The sequence below is a fragment of the Rhamphochromis sp. 'chilingali' genome, assembly GCF_963969265.1.
Source record: "Rhamphochromis sp. 'chilingali' genome assembly, chromosome: 18".
Taxonomy (NCBI): domain Eukaryota; kingdom Metazoa; phylum Chordata; class Actinopteri; order Cichliformes; family Cichlidae; genus Rhamphochromis; species Rhamphochromis sp. 'chilingali'.
In genome coordinates, this window is record NC_137945.1 from 4,604,815 (window position 1) to 4,623,472 (window position 18,658).

The 18,658-nt window shown below is 43.1% G+C and overlaps 2 protein-coding genes across 5 annotated transcripts in view; both read right to left on the reverse strand.

The window, feature by feature from the left end:
• Positions 1 to 9,248, reverse strand: part of rps6ka3b (ribosomal protein S6 kinase, polypeptide 3b) — a 67,084-nt gene extending 57,836 nt beyond the window's left edge. Inside the window, exon 1 of the mRNA XM_080864322.1 lies at positions 8,871 to 9,248. Within this exon, the coding sequence (XP_080720448.1) occupies positions 8,871 to 8,933 (63 nt within the window). The 5' untranslated portion in view covers positions 8,934 to 9,248. The remainder of the gene's footprint in view (positions 1 to 8,870) is intronic.
• A 1,613-nt stretch (positions 9,249 to 10,861) lies between these two features.
• Positions 10,862 to 18,103, reverse strand: pdha1b (pyruvate dehydrogenase E1 subunit alpha 1b). Of its 4 annotated transcripts, XM_080864939.1 has the most exons (13): positions 17,967 to 18,093; positions 16,718 to 16,738; positions 15,698 to 15,850; positions 14,434 to 14,499; positions 13,781 to 13,954; positions 13,513 to 13,639; positions 13,331 to 13,422; positions 13,148 to 13,240; positions 12,760 to 12,915; positions 12,382 to 12,453; positions 12,111 to 12,178; positions 11,906 to 12,014; positions 10,862 to 11,809 (listed from the first exon to the last, which is right to left on the reverse strand). In XM_080864939.1, the coding sequence occupies exons 1-13, from the start codon at positions 18,024 to 18,026 to the stop codon at positions 11,645 to 11,647; spliced, it is 1,356 nt and encodes a 451-aa protein (XP_080721065.1). In that variant the 5' UTR covers positions 18,027 to 18,093; the 3' UTR covers positions 10,862 to 11,644. The 4 variants fall into 4 exon arrangements, with proteins under 4 accessions (XP_080721065.1, XP_080721066.1, XP_080721067.1 ...); XM_080864940.1 differs by lacking the exon at positions 16,718 to 16,738 and having other exon boundaries at positions 17,967 to 18,102; XM_080864941.1 differs by lacking the exon at positions 15,698 to 15,850 and having other exon boundaries at positions 17,967 to 18,084.
• Positions 18,104 to 18,658: the final 555 nt, after the last annotated feature.

Here is an 18,658-nt window from a genome sequence, read left to right on the forward strand (position 1 = left end):
GGTCAGCGCGCGGTACTTATAGGACAGTAACCTGCAGAGTGATGCCGAGGTTGTGAGTTCGAGCCTCACCTGGAGCAAAAACTTACAATAGAGTTTTATTCGTGCAATTTGTATTTTATCTATTTGCACATATTAACAGGCTTCTGCGTGTGGACAGCAGAGAAAGAATTTTAATATACAGAGAAATGCTTTTTCTTTGCATACATGACAATAATCTTGAATTTTAAGCACACTTGACCTCTGACCTTGACATGAAGTTCACCAGGATTCAAATTCTTAGATTTTTAGCAGACGTATAAATTTGAAAATCCATGACAATGGCAAACTCCCATCATTCTTTTAAGGCTGAAGGGGAAAAACTGAAAAAACAAAATGCATGAAACACTAAATCTGCACGAATGCCAAAACTTCTGGTCATGGCTGTGACGCAAAAAAGTTTAAAAGCTTATTTTATTGCTGCTGTATGAAAAAACGCAGTGTTATTGTGAGGGAAATGCAAATAACCATAAATAGCCCACTACAGGGTAGTTTCCCTTTAACACTGTAGCTGTCTCTGTTGGCAGTGCAAGTTTCCAACCCTGGACCACTGTGGCATACTGTGCCCTTGTCCCCTCATAGAGGTGGGAACAGTAAAAATGCAGTGTGGCCACTAATCGTGCCCGAGCATGAAACAGCAGCGCTTCCTCAACAACAGCTGCCGCCCTTAAAATTACTGGCCCTTAAAATTACTGCTGAGGAATTGAGAAATCTATGAGAGGCATGAGAGGACAGCATGTTGTCGCTTCCAAAAACGGACCCAAACAACAAAAGTCTTAAAACTGTGAACTTGGTCCCGCTCTGAAAGAGTGATCTTCAAACATGTGAGGAGAGAAGAGCTGCGATTAAGTGAAACCTACTCGAGGGACGGTGCAAGGCAACTGTACAAGGGTGTAAATGCACCCGAAGGTGGGATTTTATCTGCCTGGAATCGACTCCACCCCAAAGAAAAGCCCGGTGGGTGTTTCTGGAGAACATGCTTTTCTCCAGAAACACCCACCGTGCTTTTCCCCATCCTCCGTCATCTTTGTGGAACTCTCACACTCCACCCATACTGAACCCTTACCCCTCAAAGCTCTGCAAACTGAAAAGATTGTCGTGGAATTTCCTCCACCGTCACCTGACCTCCACCCCGCTGAACCTTTACGGAGGCACTTCAAGGCAGAGAAAGCCAAACATTCCTGGCGTGCCAGCCTGCTCTTTGGAGCGTTGTCAAAACTTGTGGCTCGACTTCTGCTCGCAGTAAAGCAAAAAGCAGGGAAAGAGAAGATGTTTATTCAAATGGTTAAACTGATGTTATCACTTGTTACTTCTACTTTGTCCGATAACGACAAAACCAAATCTAGGCAAATCTTTCTCATGGCGGATGCACTGCTTTGTGATCTCGCCTTCTAACAACACCCAGGCCTGTGAGGCAGGTGGATGAGGACAAATCAGGGAGGTATATTTGGATGATCAGGGACTCCGCTCATTTGTACCACAACCCAAATTCACCATAACGACATGGATTGACTTCAACTCTGAAAACGATGTGTCAGTTATTACCGGATGTCACTGTTAGCAGGTTTCATTACAAGTTTTATTTTTGTTACAGCTTTGCTGCTGTTTGCTTTTTATTTATTTGTGTGTATTTGTGCTAGACTGCAGATACTTATTATAAATAGTTTGGGATACAGAATGTGTAAAACTGAGACAATCGGGCATTAAACGAACACAAAAATGTAATTTCCTATTACAACAAACATTTATTTTTGTACCTGTTTGTTACCTTATGGTTAAATTAGAGGTTAGTTTCCCTGCAAAACATCAAAATGCCCTCTGTGCTGCCTGAATGAAATTAATTCCACCTCAAATCTTGCACTTAACAGATGCAAGAAGTGAGTGTTTCTAATACTGGTATTTATCTGCTGTAACTGAATCTTCAGGAGATGATCGAATTAAAGTGAAACTGGATATCTGTGCTGATGTCGAGTCCCATCACAGGGAGCAGCAGAGCCTGCAGACATCCAAGAATAACCAGGATTTTGTTTCTGGAGAGACACTGGCTTTGTCACATAATCGATCTGAACGTCTGGCATAAAAAGAACAAAATGTTAAGATGTATCCCAGAGTCTGAGGAGAGGCTCTAAATGTTAGTCAGGCTGGTAGCATTTAAGACAAAGAAACGTGCACATTTACTGGAAAAATAACTTGGGTAAGTATTTGTTTATTTAAAAAAGTGCAGATTAAACAGGACATATCAAAGCAAGCCTCACTTGGAGATGATGAGGACGACTACCTCTAACGAACGTGTTCTGCTTGCTGAAACATCCTGGTATGTCAGGCTTGGGTGGGGACATAAAGTAAACATGACGGTTTGTCGGGATGCTTCATATGCTCACGAAATGCTCACGGAGCACCTCGGTGTTGAGGCTTTATAAGATACTCTGAAGGAATCTGGGAGAGTTTATCTTTTAGATGCCAAAGAACTGCTAAATACAAACGTCCATTCTTTGGACTTCGTGGGGAGGCTTTCAGGAGAATCCCGAATGGTTGAGGCTCATTAGAGCTGTGGGAGGTTTCTCTCGCTCTAGAGTCAACCACGACAATACGTTTGACCACAGTCTGCATTGACGACATCAACCTGTCTGCTCGGTACTCGTGGTGCGGTAGTGAAACTTGAAAAAGTGTGACACGAGGTAAAAATGGAGAATATTTGCTTTTTAAGGTTAAAGCTGCACATTTTAAAACATGTCGGTGAACGCCCTCTTTTCTCGTTGGTGTTGGTGGCTGGTGTCTAGGTCAGTGTGACTGAGGCCTAAGCTAGAGGTATGCTAGGTAATTCAAATGGCCAAAGCTAATAAAAGGCAATCTGAAAGAAAACATCCGATCATATAAAAAATAAATAAAGTTTTTCACAGGTCTCTCTACAGTCCCGTGAAAATGTAAGCACACTCTTGCTTCTTCTACAGGATTTAAGGGGTTTGGCATCAAACCAGGTGCTGCTAATCAGGTGCATTTAATTAAATAACAGCTACATCTCAGACTCGACGGGCCTCAGTTAAAGGTTAAACGTTCAAGTTCACGACAGCAGAATTAGAAAAACACTGAACAACTATGCTAAAGCTCTATCTGAAGAAACCACAAGAATCTTTAGCAGGTGAGACTAAAACACAACATACCAGCACAAACACCTCATACCAACTCCTCGGCACGGCGGTGGAGGTGTGAACATTTTGGCTTGTTCTGCAGCCACAGGACCTGGGAACCTCAAAGTCATCATCATCTGTCTGACAGATAAAGCTCGGCTGAAACAGAAGCTACTCAGCTTGGGTTCCAATCGAGCCGAAAACGTCAACGAACTGCATCCCACTGATTGGCCAGGGAGTGACATCATTGGATGAGTCACACGAATCACACCTTCTGGTTTTGAAACCCGGCAACGAGAGAAACACTCCCAAACCAACAGTTTGGTCCGACGACGAGGTGCAGATGTTTACCATCGAGCAGCTGGTACACCATCGCCTTGACGTCCTCCATTGTTGTGTTGTGTTTGTGTTGCATACTTCTGGGCTGCGTTGCTGTAACTACCTCATCCACACTGAGGTTGTACTTAATCGGAATAGAAAACAACGGAAACCGAGTACAGCAGAGTTGACTCGAGTTGTGCCGACCAGGGTAGGTGGAAGTGGAAAAGAGGCATAAGTGAGCTGTGCATAGAAAATATCAGCAAATTTAAATAAACTGATGCAACGCTGTAAAGACGAGAAGGCCAAAGTACCTCCCCAACAACATGAGAGACAGCTAAATCACCTTTACTCCTTATTGCTGATAAAGTTGGTTCTGAAAGATACTGAATCATCTTGAGTTTATCTGCATGTAAGGTGGACATCGGGTGAAGACCGCTGATCAGAAACAACCTGCCAACGAGGCATTTAGTGACACCAGCACTGATTATCGGCGAGTTAGGGTGGCAGACAGTCACTACAGCCGTGACAGAGCGTTATTTTTGGTGAAGGTCGCGGCAGGTTAGTGTGTGAAAGCTCTTGGAGTCGTTTTTATTTGCCTGATTTATTTGTTGTTGCTTAACAAATTAAAACTACTGATTCAAACCGGCTGCTCTAAAGAAAGCTTTTGTCTCCTGAACCTGAGATACAAGTCTGAAACAAAACCAGCTTCTGTGTGAGAGTGTGTGAGAGTGTGTGAGAGTGTGGTTTTTTCCAGTTCTTCCTTCCTACAAGTTTCTGAATCTTGATAAAGAGCAGAGGGCGGTGTCACTGTGGCTGCATGATTCAGGAAGAGCTTACGTGTGTGTGTGTGTGTGTGTGTCCCCACTTCCTGTATGAGGTGTCACAAGGGCTGCATGGAGAAATGTGTGTGTGTGTGTCACTCTGTAGGCAGATCGTGAATAATAAACCCTCACACACAGAAATTACTGAGTCACTGCAGTCAGCGCCTCTTTCTCTGTCTCGCCACCTAACAAGCTCTCACCTGCCCCTGGTATTCCCCCCTCGGCATCTTTACACACCACTGTCAGACCGACAGGATCGTTCTGCTGCCGCTTTGCTCAATAACACCCGACCTTTGACCCCGGTGTTACACCTGTCAGCCTTTTGGCATGCGGAGAAGCGCCTGTAAGAGCTTTTTCTAGGCCACCACGACAACAAAAGACGCAGATAAAAGCGTGAGAGGCGAAGCTGAGTGGATGCTTCGCTTGGATTGGTGCCCTGAAGACAAACATTGTTCAGCGCGCGCACACAAAGAGCGGAGCACATCTGCAGTCGTCGCCGAAATGCAGAAACTAGCATGCGTGCACTTGTGTGTGTGTGGCTGCAGTGATGAAACAGCACTCACACAGTTTCTTACAACACGCAGAAATGCTTCAGAAGAGCTGCACAGAAACAGAAGCTATTCATTTAACATCCCTCGGGGCTCCAGCCAATGATCATTTCCATTATTGATTAATTGTAATTACGCTAATAAATTAAGGAATCCATATGTGTCTGATTTACTTCACACTGACTGTTTCTGGAGAACATGTAAAAACGCGAATCACACTCAAAGTGTTTATGTAGCGAGGTGGAGAGAGACTTCTTATGAGAAGCTCAGGAAAACAACAATTCCAGAAATAATCATGATGTCATGTGTGTACGAAAAACACAGTAGGACTGTTTTCTTCTTAAATGTCAGGCTGTCTGTCCCAGAAAATCACAACACTCCGACCTGTCTGCAAACACTCACCAACTACCTGCTGAGCCGCGTGAAACCATGAAAAGTGCAACACAGAGACCAACGTTGTGCCTTTTCAAATGAGTCATTGAAATGTGGTAAGCCACGACTTTTACTTTCAACATTAACGTTCTCTGTTTCCTGTTCACTGCTGCCTGAGTGCTTGCAGACAAGTCTGCGTCATCCATGCAAACAACAGGTAACGGCATCGATCTGCAAGCAGCGAAATAAATACAAGAAGGTTTTTGGTGCAGGTTCCTCTTATGACATGTTGCTGTTAGCTATTTAGATATTAGATGTTTGCCAGGATCAACTTTTATAACTGCCAATAAATAAGAAATTAAAACTAAAGAAGAGATGGAAGAAACACCCTTCAACCATGAGTGTTGATGTTTCACAGTCAGTGCACAAGGGGGAACTCTGAAGCATCCCTGTCTGCAACATGTTATTGCAACGCCTTATTATTATTATCGCATCAACTTTAAAACCTGGTTGGGCTCTACAGTGCATTAGTGACCAATCACGTCACAAGGAGGTTGCAGCACAGTCTTTGCAACCTATTCCACCTAAAGACAGAAACTTCTGGCAACCAGTTGGAGATAAAGAGGGGTCTCCAACTCTGAGTCTGAGGTGTAAAATTAAAGAATGAACTTATATTTAGTTATTTTTCAGCTCGTTTAAACAGCTTATCAAGTAGTTTTAGTTGACTGTTAGTTTTTCAGCTTGAACTTCTTTAATTTAATTATAATTTCAGGGTTTTTTTTATTTAGCTGAGCTCACATTTACATGGACACTCTTTTTACTGCAGAAGTACCTCTGGGGTAATTGTAGGCCTACTCCTGAATCAATGGGGCCTTTATGTTATTTGTATTAGAGGAAAACTTGTACTGAATGTTAGTGGATTTTTATGTATGTTTTAAATCTGATTTAGAGTCACTGTAATGTTCCTGCTGACACCATTGAACCAATACGGTGACAAAAGCTCTTTTATGGCATTTGTGGGACCAAATAGTGATTTTACCCTCTCATGCTTGTGCCTAAGAACACCTTCAATCTCACACTAACACAGCTATGACACTCCTGTAGCAACATTATGGGGTTTTTTCAATCTCGTCTAACTACGCCTGCAGAGTTTTTTATTAAATCTGTGTGGTTTATAATCACGCATCGTTTCATGTGTTGCGGTGCTTGTAAGGATCCTTAACTGCACCCCGCAGTTTACTGAGACATTCATATAAATGAATGAAATACTTGGAGCAGTACTTCTATATTGTACCATATTACACAGTCTTTCTTGGGTTTTTAATCTATTTTTTAAAGTAAAGTCCTTATAGGAGCTTAAGATTTGGCTGCTGCTGTAATTAATAATAGCCTTTAACCTGCTGGTTTAGCGCTCAAACATGACATTAACTACTGCACCTCTGCAGCTGCATATTCTGACACTGGACTAATACTTAAGGCAATGAGCAGGAGCTGTAACAGCTTTAGTATTTGAAATAAAGCCTTGCATGTCCACAGACTGATCTTAAGAGACTTGGCATGGTTTGTTAAAATAGGGGGGGGGGGTTTACGCCCTGCTGTCTAACTGAGACTTTAAGGTGATTTAGTGAGTTTGTGACACCCAGAGTCAATTCACTGAGCTTCAGGGTCAGGCCAGAGAGAAAAGACTCTTCAGATCATTTTATGTCCTCTTCCACAGTTTGTTTCCTATGGATTTGTAGAGCATTTGGTGTGTAGAGCCTGCCGGTATTATCTGTATCTGCTTAAATAGTAAAAAATGTAATAGTCATGAAGTAGTTTTGTGTCTTCAGAATGATCTTATTCTACTTTCTGTTGTGCTTCAGTAAAACTAATTCAGTCCTGTTTGAGATCCGTGGTGTTTTTAGTCTAACTTAAGGTCAGAATGATGGCTCGATAGCAGCTTTAGCTGCTGCTCTCGGTCCTAATAAAACCTACTTTGCACAGTTTTGCACTTCATCACGTTTCCATTCTCTTATTCTAGCATTTAAACATGAATCTGTTATTTCTAAACAGACTGACAAATAAAACCCAAATGTAACAACTCTGTGCCGAAACTGCTTCGAGATGTGATTCAGTGCAACTAATATAGTCCCTGTTGGAGCTCTGTGCTGCTTTAAATCTCATTTAAAATAGAGTTTGTGTAATAATACAATCTGATTTGCCTTCATATTTGTGTACTTTCTGACGTTTTAAAACTCTCAATGAAACACCAGCTGTATTGTTCTTCTGTGCCCACTGTACACTGTGCTGGTGTAATATTTCTGCACAGAATATTACTTCGTGTTTGTGTCTTCAGAGTTACATGAACTGATTTCCTTTTAGAGTTTTATGGTATTTAAAATCCAATTTAGGGCCCTAATAGTGTCCTTGTAGTCACTCAGCAGTACTAATACAGTCTAATTTCATATGCTTGTCTCTTTCCACACTTTCAGTCTCTTTTAACTGACACTGACGTGCGTCCATGGCAGGTTTTTTTTAGTTTATTTTAGTTTAATATTTTAGCACATGCTCAGGGTTTCCTGTTGCACAAATGTGACATGTCTGGAGGGTGTGCACCACGTTCAGGTGTTTAGAGTAAACACATCTTAATCTACGTCGTGTTTTAATGCAGCTAACTTCATCTTTTTGGAGCTTTATAGTGTTTTCAACCAAATTTTAGGGACAAATTGACGCCCCTATAGTCACTGGTGCTGTCAACCATAATGCAATGTAATTTTTCACATTTTTGCCCTTTATGACATTTAAAACCTCTTGATTTAACACCAGAAACATGTCCATGGCAGCTTATAGCGATGTTGTGGTACTTTATAGTATTTCCGTGCCCTGTAGTACCACTGTAATACTCCTGCATAAAGTATTATTACATATTTACACCTTTGGGTCATCGCTTGATACTTTGTTTTATTCCAGCTAATTTAGTCCTGCTGAAGTTTTCTAGGGTAAAAATTATGTCTGTGTTGTAGTTTAGCTGCTAAGAAGAATGTCTTTAACTTAAAAAATCTAATTACCCTGAAAGCCGCCTTCATATTTTTGCAATTTATGATATTTTAAACCACTTGATTAACACTGGATCATACCCAGGACATTCCTGCAAAGAGTTTTGTGCTTATTTGGGAGCTTATACGACACTTTGGTGTACTTCTGCGCCCTCCTGAACTGGTGTAAAATCTCTGCAATAAAAATGACTTCATGTTTGTGTCTTCAGAGGGAAATAAACAGATGTTCCCAGAGTTTACGGTCCAATTTAGGGTCATAAAAATAATTATCCCTGCAGTTACTTCGCAGCTGCTGTCAATAGAAACGCAATGTAATTTCGTGTTTTCGTCCTTGATAACATTGTCAGCTTACTGTTTGAGCACTTCATCGTGACTCTGTCGTTGCCAGCACATGTTCGGCGCTTCTTGAAGCACAGATTTACCTGCAGAGTGGTCTCACGGTAGTTCGTGCTGTGTTTGGGAGCAGCTGCCTCTGCCTGACAGAGACTTAAAGGCGCTTTTCCTTGTGCTGTGTTTTGTGTTTTTACCCCCTAAAAGCTGCTGCTGTGACTGCAGCCCCCAGTCAGCTGTCAGTCAGTGTGACAGCAGGACAAACCAAAGTGTGCTCACCTCTCCAGCCGTCCTCCCCAGCGGCATCTTCTGCCAGGGGTCCGCCAGCTGAGCCAGAGGCATCTTCTTCTTCTGCCCCTACTTTTCTTTCTTCTTCTGTTATTCCTCTTTTCTGCTGCTCGTACCTCCCTCGCTCCGGACGCTTTCTCGCCTGTTTGTCCTCGCTCTTATTCTTTAAAGAAAATGTTTGAAGGTAGTAGTCCACTTTCAGCGTCGGCAGGAACCGAACCGACCGACCAACCGACCGAACGGAGCCGAGCGAACAAGGGCTAATTCCGGATCTGCCGCGGCGCTGAGACCGCCCCTTCCTCCAGAGAGACGAAGAGGAGGAGGAGGGGGAGGAGGACGCCCTTTTTCGGAAACTGATTGACTTATCTCCGTTTCTCTCTACCTCCACCTCTCCCTCTCTCACTTCCGTTCTTTCCCAATATGGCGACCGGTGTCGGCTTACCTGTCAGTCAGAGCGCTGCGTCACAACTACGTCACGACGACAGGCGGCATTCTCACTTAGGTAATAAAAGAGTGAACGAGCACGTATCTGAACTTATGAATAAACAGTCTGCGATTCATCACGCAGGCGGTGTTGTTTTGTTAATGATTATTTTTTTTTACCGATAAAGCCTAACAGCGTGGCGCCAAAGTGCCTCACACAATCACAGAAAGTATGGAAAACGACCTTAAACGACCCGTAAATTAGGCCACGTGAACCCAAAACACGAAGCAGTAGCATAAAATACAAAATATTACCCCCAAAATATGCAAAATTACTTTAAATTGTCGAACAAAGAGCTACATGACCACAAAACATAAAAGGTAGCACAAAATACAAAAAGTATCCCAAATATATTCGAAATGACCACAAACTATCCAAAATAAGACACGTAACCCCATAAAAACCCATCACAAAGTACACAAATACAAATAAAAAACCTGCAAAATGATGACAATCCAACAATAACATGGCAAATTGCACCAAAAGATGTAAAAATAACCACAAAGCAGCCAAATGTAAACAAAATAATCACAAACCTACTCTAAATGACAACAAATGTCAAATATGCAAAATCAGTAAACACATTCAAAGTGATACACCAGCAGCCGCAAAATGACTACAAAATGTCCAAAACAGTCACAAATGCCATGAAACAAATTACCATAAAATATACAACATCTGCACAAAACCACCCTCAGAAATACTGAGACCACAAAATCCTGCTAAATGTCCACAAACAGCCCACAGCCCTATAAGTTATTCCAACTATACTGTAGTGAAACACAAAATAAAAAGCTCCAGGACAACAAATGTGTGAAAACTTGTGAAATGCCAAGTTACCAGAAAAACATACAAATGAACACTATGCAGTGACCATAAACCACTCAAAATATACATATATATGAAAATCTCACAAAAACGAGAAACGAGCACAGGAAGGAAAATGACTTCTGAAGTACACAAAACGAGATCAAAAACTACACAATAACCAAAAACAAACACCACAAAGAACCTCGTGAACGTAACTCCTGGATTCACCGCATCGTTTCCTTAAAGCTGTGCGTCGCTACAAAAATCCAGTTTTGAATACTTTTGTCATTTTTTCCGTGACAACTTTTCAGTGGTTTAAATTTACAGCATTTCATGTTTGTCGGAGTCGAGCATGAATTTCGTTCATAAAGCTTTAATAAAGCGACAAAGGGGGGGGAAAAAAAAAAAAAAAAAAAAAAAAAGTCCAGACATGTTCATTTTTATACTGATGCTGACAATAAACCAGGATAAATTTTACTCTAATTAAGATGAAAAAAATAAATAAATTTTTAGTTTTGAGCAGTTTTTCAGCCTGATAGTGACATCTAGTGGTTGAGGATGGAACAACTGAACAGCGCATGGATTTCCTTTAGGTTGATCAACTATTGAGTCATATTTGAAGCATTACTTTGTAAACACATTTGAAAGCTGAGCAAATAAAATAGGATTCAAACACACACGTTTCCACTTTGCTTTAAAGTAGTTTTATTTCACAACCTTCAGTTTCCACCATTCACACAGGTAAATAAGAAAGCTTTATATCTGTACAGGCTCAGATACAGTAAACTTTAAAGAACACAGAGGAAAGATCTTATAACAGACTCCTTTAAATTCATAAAGTGCCCAGAAAGTCTCAAATGTAGTGCATCCAGTTGCCAGCTTCAGTTTCCCCACACAAGTCCAGATGTTTGTCTTGTCAGTAGTCGAGTCAAGCAGCTAAAGTCTTGCTTTCATCTTCAGCTTATAAACACATTTTTAGAGCCATTTTATGGTTACATACACTGATATTGTGTCCTTATCCTGGACACTGAACCTGCTTCAGATGAGGACTGCTCTGGAATGAAGCTCAGGCTGCGACTCCTCATTAAAGGCGTTTTACTATCAGAACAATCCATCACATTTGCATTTCCCAAGTTTAAAGTCACACTTCTGAGGGAATATCTACACAAGTTTGGAACATTTAAAAATCTGAGGGTTTAAAATGCAGGATAAACATGGAGAAGGTTTCTAATGGACACGTTTCCATGTCAGATGTTGGGATTTGTGCGTTTACAGTGCAGCATGTTTATCCTGTCCAACACCTCTGGCTCCACCACGAATAATATCTCACAGTTATACAGTAAACTATAAATAAATAACACTGACAAGTTTCAAGGAAAAACCTCAAAGTCCCGTGAAGGTGCTGAGACCTAAAATCGAGAGGGAAGGTGCTGAATGTGTGAGGGATAAAGGTTGAGTGTGTGGTCCGAGTCTAGCTGACAGACTTGAGCTTGGACCAGGGGTTTGTCCCGCGCACCTCCAGCAGCGGGTTGTTGGAGAAGATGTGGTTGCATAACTCTTCCAGCGGCGGCTCCGGGTCCGAGGTGGCGAACTGAGTCGCATCCTCCACCTGCTTACGGATCTCGATGTCGATTTCCTGACGGGAGAGAAATCAGGTGCTGTAATCCCTGCAGCTGCCGACATTTAAAACCGTTTGAAGCTGTGAATGTATCACTGCCGTCTGGACGCTCACCTTGAACTCCTCTACAGACGCCATGTTGTGGCTGAGCATGCGCTCCTTCAGCATGGAGATGGGGTCGCTCTTGCTGCGGACCTCCTGAATCTCCTCGCGGGTACGGTAGCTGCAGGAGGTCAAACCAAATTACTCAGAAAAAAAAAAAAAAAAAATCACAACTCCCCCAGGGTCCAGTAAATCCAGACTTAGAAAGGTAACTCACCTGACACCTGGGTCACTCATGCTGTGTCCATGGTAACGGTAGGTCTGCAGCTCCATTATGATGGGACCCTGAAACACAAAGTGCTGCTTCACATCGATGCTCTGGAAGATTAGAGCCTTTTAGAGAGCCTACAGGAAACTCTCCATCACGAGAACCCTTCAAAATTAAAGCCCGTGGGTGTCCATGGACTTCTACCTTCACATGTATGAAGAACTGAGTGCAGCACAGAGGTTTTATTTTAAATTTATTTTTTAAAAATCTAAACCCTCACCTTTCCAGCTCTGCAGTGATCTGCAGCAAACTGTGCAGCCTCTCTGACGCACAGGACATCCATCCCATCCACCTGCAGGAGAGCAGAGAGAAACCTGACCATTGGCACACCTCTAAGCACAGAGAAGCGACCCCTGCAGCGACCCCTGCGTTCCAGTGTGTTTGTGCGCAGTATCATACATGAGCATCAGACAGCTGTATGCATGCTCACACCTGCAACTGCCAGGACAGACTCTCAGCCTCTTCCTGTTATAGTCTGGGTCCAAACGGGCAGCGGCAGTGTACAGTCATCAGACACACTGCAGCCGCTGCCCAGGACCGGCACATTTACCCACCATGTTTAACCCCGCCCTGCAGCTTTAATGTGTTAGTGTCTCACTCTGAGTCCAGGTATGAAGTCCCCCCTCTTGTAGTAGTCGGTGCTGGCTGCAGCTCTCTCCACTGATGTCCCCATGCCGTACTTGTTGTTCTCGCAGATGAAAATGCACGGCAGCTTCCACAGAGCGGCCATGTTGTAAGACTCAAAGAGCTGGCCCTGATTGGATCAGAGAGGAGTCAAAGTGCTTTACAGAGGTATTAAAAGCACACAGCTGAACCACGTAAACAAGGCAGAACTGCAGCAGCCTCTCCAGCTCACTTTGAGACAGTCATGAGTTTAGTGATGTTTCTTAAATGGATAAAAGGGAGCGAGGGTGAGATCACCCTTTCCTTATTCCAACTACAACCTACAAGGACATATTTATTTATTATTATTTTTTAAATCTTACCTGATTGGCTGCTCCGTCTCCATAGAGCGTAACGCACACCTGGTTGTTGCCTTGGTACTGGCAGGCGAGAGCGATGCCTGCTCCCAAAGGTACCTGCACAGTTCACAGGTGAGTTACTGAAACTGTAACGAGTGTTTAACTACGGAGACGTGCAGGTGTGAGAGGCTTTTTAAATGTGCTCACCTGTGCGCCCACGATGCCGTTGCCTCCATAGAAATGTGGAGCGTACATGTGCATCGAGCCCCCTTTCCCTTTGGCCACGCCCCCTCTACGACCTGAGGAGCACAAATAAAAGTGAAGCTGAGACTAAGATCCAGCTCAGACGCGCACATGTTCAGACTGTAATACCTTCCTCTCGCTCTCACCTGTGAGCTCGGCGAGGATCTCTTTAACAGAGACGCCGCGGGTGTACGTGTACCCGTGGGCGCGGTACGCAGTGATCAGGTGGTCCGAGGGGTTGATGGCGGCCTCGATGCCTGCAGCACACGCTTCCTGCAGGAGAAACCACATGTTCTGCATCTCACCACACTCACAAACTGATGTTTGTTTGGGTTTTGTCTAAATGTTCTTGCATGCACTGAGATTTGGATGCAATATAAATGAATTGTGTTCCTGGCCTGCAGGCGCTGATACCTGTCCGTCGTACAGGTGACAGAAGCCTCTGATGATCTTCTGCTTGTAGAGCTGGTCAGCTTTGAGCTCCATGCGCCTCACCGTCTGCATGGTGCGGTAATACTGCAGGCCCTGCTCCCTCGTCAGCTCTGCCTTCACCGGCGGGCCCTCCTCCAGGCGGTGCAGGTCGCATTTCTACACCAAAAACAAAAACACCACAAACTGGAGAAGAAGACCAAACCAAAGATTTTACATTTCTGGTCCACAATGAGTGAAGTTTTAATAAACTACACAAATCCAGACCTGAACCAAAGATTAGCACATTTATTAATTTACTGCTGAATCCATCAACAGTGCTGAGCCTCCTGTAGTCTTTCAGGCCAAAATACAGATCCCCGAGTGGACTCGTGCTGATGATCATGACACTGAAACTATTGCTGATGTGATTCGATTCAGTTTGACAGCAGAATCAACTTTACAAATATAGCCATGATATTTTATCTGAAAGGACAGTTTGTGCATTAACCCTGATAAGTTTTATCTTGCCATCTTCATGTTACGTTCTGAGCTACATTCGGTATCGACTAAGATGTTTAACTGATCGCAGCTTTATGGGGTAAAAATCCCCTTCCTTCAGTCTGCGATTGCCATTAGTGATTCTCGTTTGTGCCCACCTTGATGTCAAAGGTCGCCTGGGGTGTGAAGTCAGCGAAGGAGCGGGAGACAACAACTCTGGCTCCCTGGAACACAAACACAACCAACTGAAACAGTGTTTCCATCACTGCAGCATCACAACACGACTTAAAGCGGTCACAGGTCTTCCACACTGAGCAGCGTGACGGCTGCCCTCCTCGTCAGAGCAGGGGGAGGAGCGAGGCGGGGTTGGTGGGATCAGATGGGCGGGATCAGGTGGTTCATACACACACTAACCTTCAGTAATCTGTGACACTGGAGGTCAGTAACAGGGAGGGAGAACAAACCCAGTCCAATAATGCACTGTGGTTTTTACTGAACAGGCCCTTCAACAGTCTGATAGACTCCTGTTTTGTCCTGCACCACGTGTGCGCTGATGGACAGTTAATTAATAAAGGTAATTTAGTTCTTCAATAAGAACCTTGGAGTAATTGTTTTGTCTGTAAAATATCAGATCATAGAAATGCCTCTAAGCTGTGCTCAGCTGCAGCCCTGCAAGCTGCAGACTTGCACATAACCATTGCTGCTTTTATTGTACACCGATCAGTCATGTTTACGTGCACGGTCACCTCTTCAGGTGAAATAGTTTGGTGAGGTTGCCCACGAAAAAAAAAAAAAAAAAAAAAAAAAAAGGCAGCAGACCTGGTGTGGACGGGCCCGACGAGGAGCGCCAGTTTGTCCGGGATCATTTTAGCTCATGAAAGTATAATGTGCACGTAGGATTTAACACTTAAAGACCAAGAGAAAGAAAAATAGTTCTGATAAATTGATCATTTTAATGGAGTTAAGTTTTCTAGGTAATTTTCTGACTTTTATAATCAAATGATCAAAGTTATGGGACAGATTTATAGATCAGGAGGAGTAGCGTTAGTAGAAGCCCTTGTTTGACAATTAACCCATAAAACAGTTACCCAATGGCCCCAAAGCCATTTCAAAACAAAGGAAAACACTTCCCACAATATATGGAATCATTTTGACTGGGAATGCACCAGTTATGAAATTCTGGACACGTAACCATGTTTAAAATAAGAAACAGCTGATCATTTTTTTCACCTCATTTTTGGGATCAAAGAAATCTCCCTGCTTTGCACTGCTCGGAGTGCAGCATTAACGAGACATGTCGGTGCATATAGGGTCATTTGTTCTTAAGTCATACATATCCATCCATGCAGCAGCTCTGGTTAGGTTCCCCGGCCCTGTTAGTGAGCAGGCAGCAGACATGGAGGAAGCTTCACGAGTCCTTACTGGTCTGTCAGCACAGCCGCTAACTAACAGCGCAGACGCTGCTCTAGTACTGACTGCTGTTGGAGGCGGTTTAGGTGGAAGCCGCTGGGTCTGTGCAGAGGCGGGCGCCGCCGGCGACGTTAGATCAACAAACTCTGACAGGTCAGTCAGTAGCTGGGGAACAAAAGGAGCCAACCAATCAGACCAGAGCACAGAGCACGCCCAGTGGAGCTCTACAGGTGAGAGAGGAGCTGTAGCTAGACAGAGACAGACATGACAGGTGGAGTCTAAAAAGATGAGACACACAGAGGGGACAGACTGAAACCAGCCCAACGTGTTCACACAAGCACAACATCTGTAATCCCAGATTAATCACTTCAGCACCAGCAAAGTCATTTATGTAGATTAGAGGCCTTATAGCTGTTTTTTAGTCAGTTAATGAATATCTTTACAGCTTAAGAACATTTTATGAAACTGATTTTAAAATATGTTATTTTGACTTTTTAAATGAAGATTATCAAGTATTACTTTGTTTATAATTTTACTCATTTTCTCTTCATTTAATTGATGCATTAGTGTTCTTACAAGTCATTTTAATTTTATCATTTCAGGATTGATTTTTATTTTATTATTAATTTAACGGTATTAACAAACAACATTAATGATAAATGAACCCTGACATTTGTTATTTTGGCAGGTTTAAGATCATTTTTGGGGTTTTCGTAATGACTCAAAGTTGATTCACAGCTACCCAAATCTGGGGGAAGTGATACCCGTTTGTTTAGGTGCTGAAAATTCAGCTTAATGTTGTACCAGTGTGAAATTAATGTTTTAGGAAATAAACAGCAAACAAATGTGGAATGAACGTGTTAAATGAAAAAAGACTCAAAGACTATAAAGAACTACAAACACTCCACACCAATGAGGATCATCATTGCAAACGCTACAGCGATTCTTTTAGCTGCACTTCAGTTAGCTCCCTGGGAACCACCACCACCACAGCAGGACGGAGCCTGCAGACAAACATCAGCAGCTGCTTACCTCAGACACTGTTTGGGCTCCCTAGGGTTCAGGCGACGGGGAGAGGTGGGAGAGGAGGGAGAGAAGCGAAAAATGAATGGGGAGTCTTTGAGTGAGTTTGTGTGTGAATAAAAACAGCAGGGAGGCCGGAGGGTAGGAGTGAGCACCAGCGGAAAAGGGAACAGGATTCCCACAGGCAAGCGTGAGACTCGACTGAGGCATTTTCAGCTTTTTCTTCATCTCATTCTGGATGATATGATTAGAAAAGCAGTGCCTGTAGGAAGCTTCTGTAAATGATGCACCACAACAAACACTCGACATGCTGCTGCCAGTCCTACTGACCCACAGGGAGGCGCTGATGTGTTTTAAACTGACCCAGCATCTCTTGATTGGCCTGATTTTGAACCATGAAGGAAGTCTAGCATCCTCTTTACATCTCACGTCATCTAGAAGTTTATATTTGAGCATGGGAAACTAAAATAAGTGTACTATGAAGCCATAGTAATGGCTTCTTTAGCCCTCTTCAGCTTATAGTCAGAGCGTTCAATGTTAGGACGGTGGCTACATCACCATGGTAGGCAATGATAAGTCACCTCTGGATTTCTAGGATCAGCATACTTCTTTAACCTACGCGATTGTCTTTACCGTACACGGCTCTGCACATTTATACACGTATGTTTTTATTTTATTTGTTTTAAAGCATGTAACTTCGTGTACTTTCTCAAAACGTGCGCCATGCTCATAAAGGTTTTAGAGACAAACACTGGAGGTAACACACCTGAGAGCAAAGTGAGAGGTTTACATTTGCATGGTGCACTCACAGAAGCCCCTATAATGCATTTCAAATATGTTCCTAATATTTCGTCCACGTGTTTAAGCGCCCATGCTGGTCGGTATTGATCACATCAGCGCCTGCGTGGCAGTACAAGCTCTCCGTGCCGTGTGAGGAAGGCAGACCACCAGAGGCATAACATATTCAGGATTAGAGAGAGGTAAAGAGCTAGCACCCCGACTGTAGCCATGTCACTGCATTCATGCATGCTTCCGTCCAGTCAGCCAATCACACGAGAGCATGAATAACCCATTCTTTCACCACAACATGCAAACTGCAAATAAGAGCTCAAACCAGCCACCAGTGCTAATGTTAGCTGCCGCTAACAAGGTCAGCCCCCCTCCAAGCTAAACAGTACAAGGCGAGCTAATGGTTAGCGCGGACCGGCCCCGGCACACAACGTGGCCTCCGTTTCCACACCAACCCCCGAAAACTCACCGCATTCCTGCCGGTCATCCTGCACAGTGCGTTAGAGATAATGGCTAACATGGTTTTCATGCTACACACGGAGACGACCGGAGCCCGGAGAGGATTAACGAAGGATGCTCCGTGTTAGTGTACGCGCAGAAAACGGCGCCGACTCCCACAGTCCCACACAACATTGGTTCCGCTCGGTATTTATAGCTAGACGACAACTAGAGAGGCATGTTTACGCCCCACTATTACCCTTAATCGCTAATCATTGTAATTTATTTTAACAAGTTAAACGTTAGTAATTAATTTTAAACCCTGGCTCGACCTGTAGCCTCCACTCAACGATAGATTAAATAAATAGTTAATTATTTTATTCTTTTGTTTGGGAAATTATTTTTTAATAACAGATTATTTTGAAAGCCAAAAATTTGGTTATTTTTCTTGCTTTGACACTGTTCTGAGGTTTCCTTAGCTGTGCACTTTACAGATCATAGATGAAAAACAGAAAATAAAAGGCATCAAAAAGCTAGCATTGGTTGTGTGGTGTGGTTATCTTTACCGAACTGTTGGTAAGTAACATACATCAGGCCGTTGTCACAAACATTATTTACTGCAAACCAAGAGGTTAAACATGTCAAAATAAGAAACGCTGCTGTGTGTTAACAAGGCAAAGCTGCTGGTTTCTCATATTTACGTGGCAAAATTAACCAGTGATC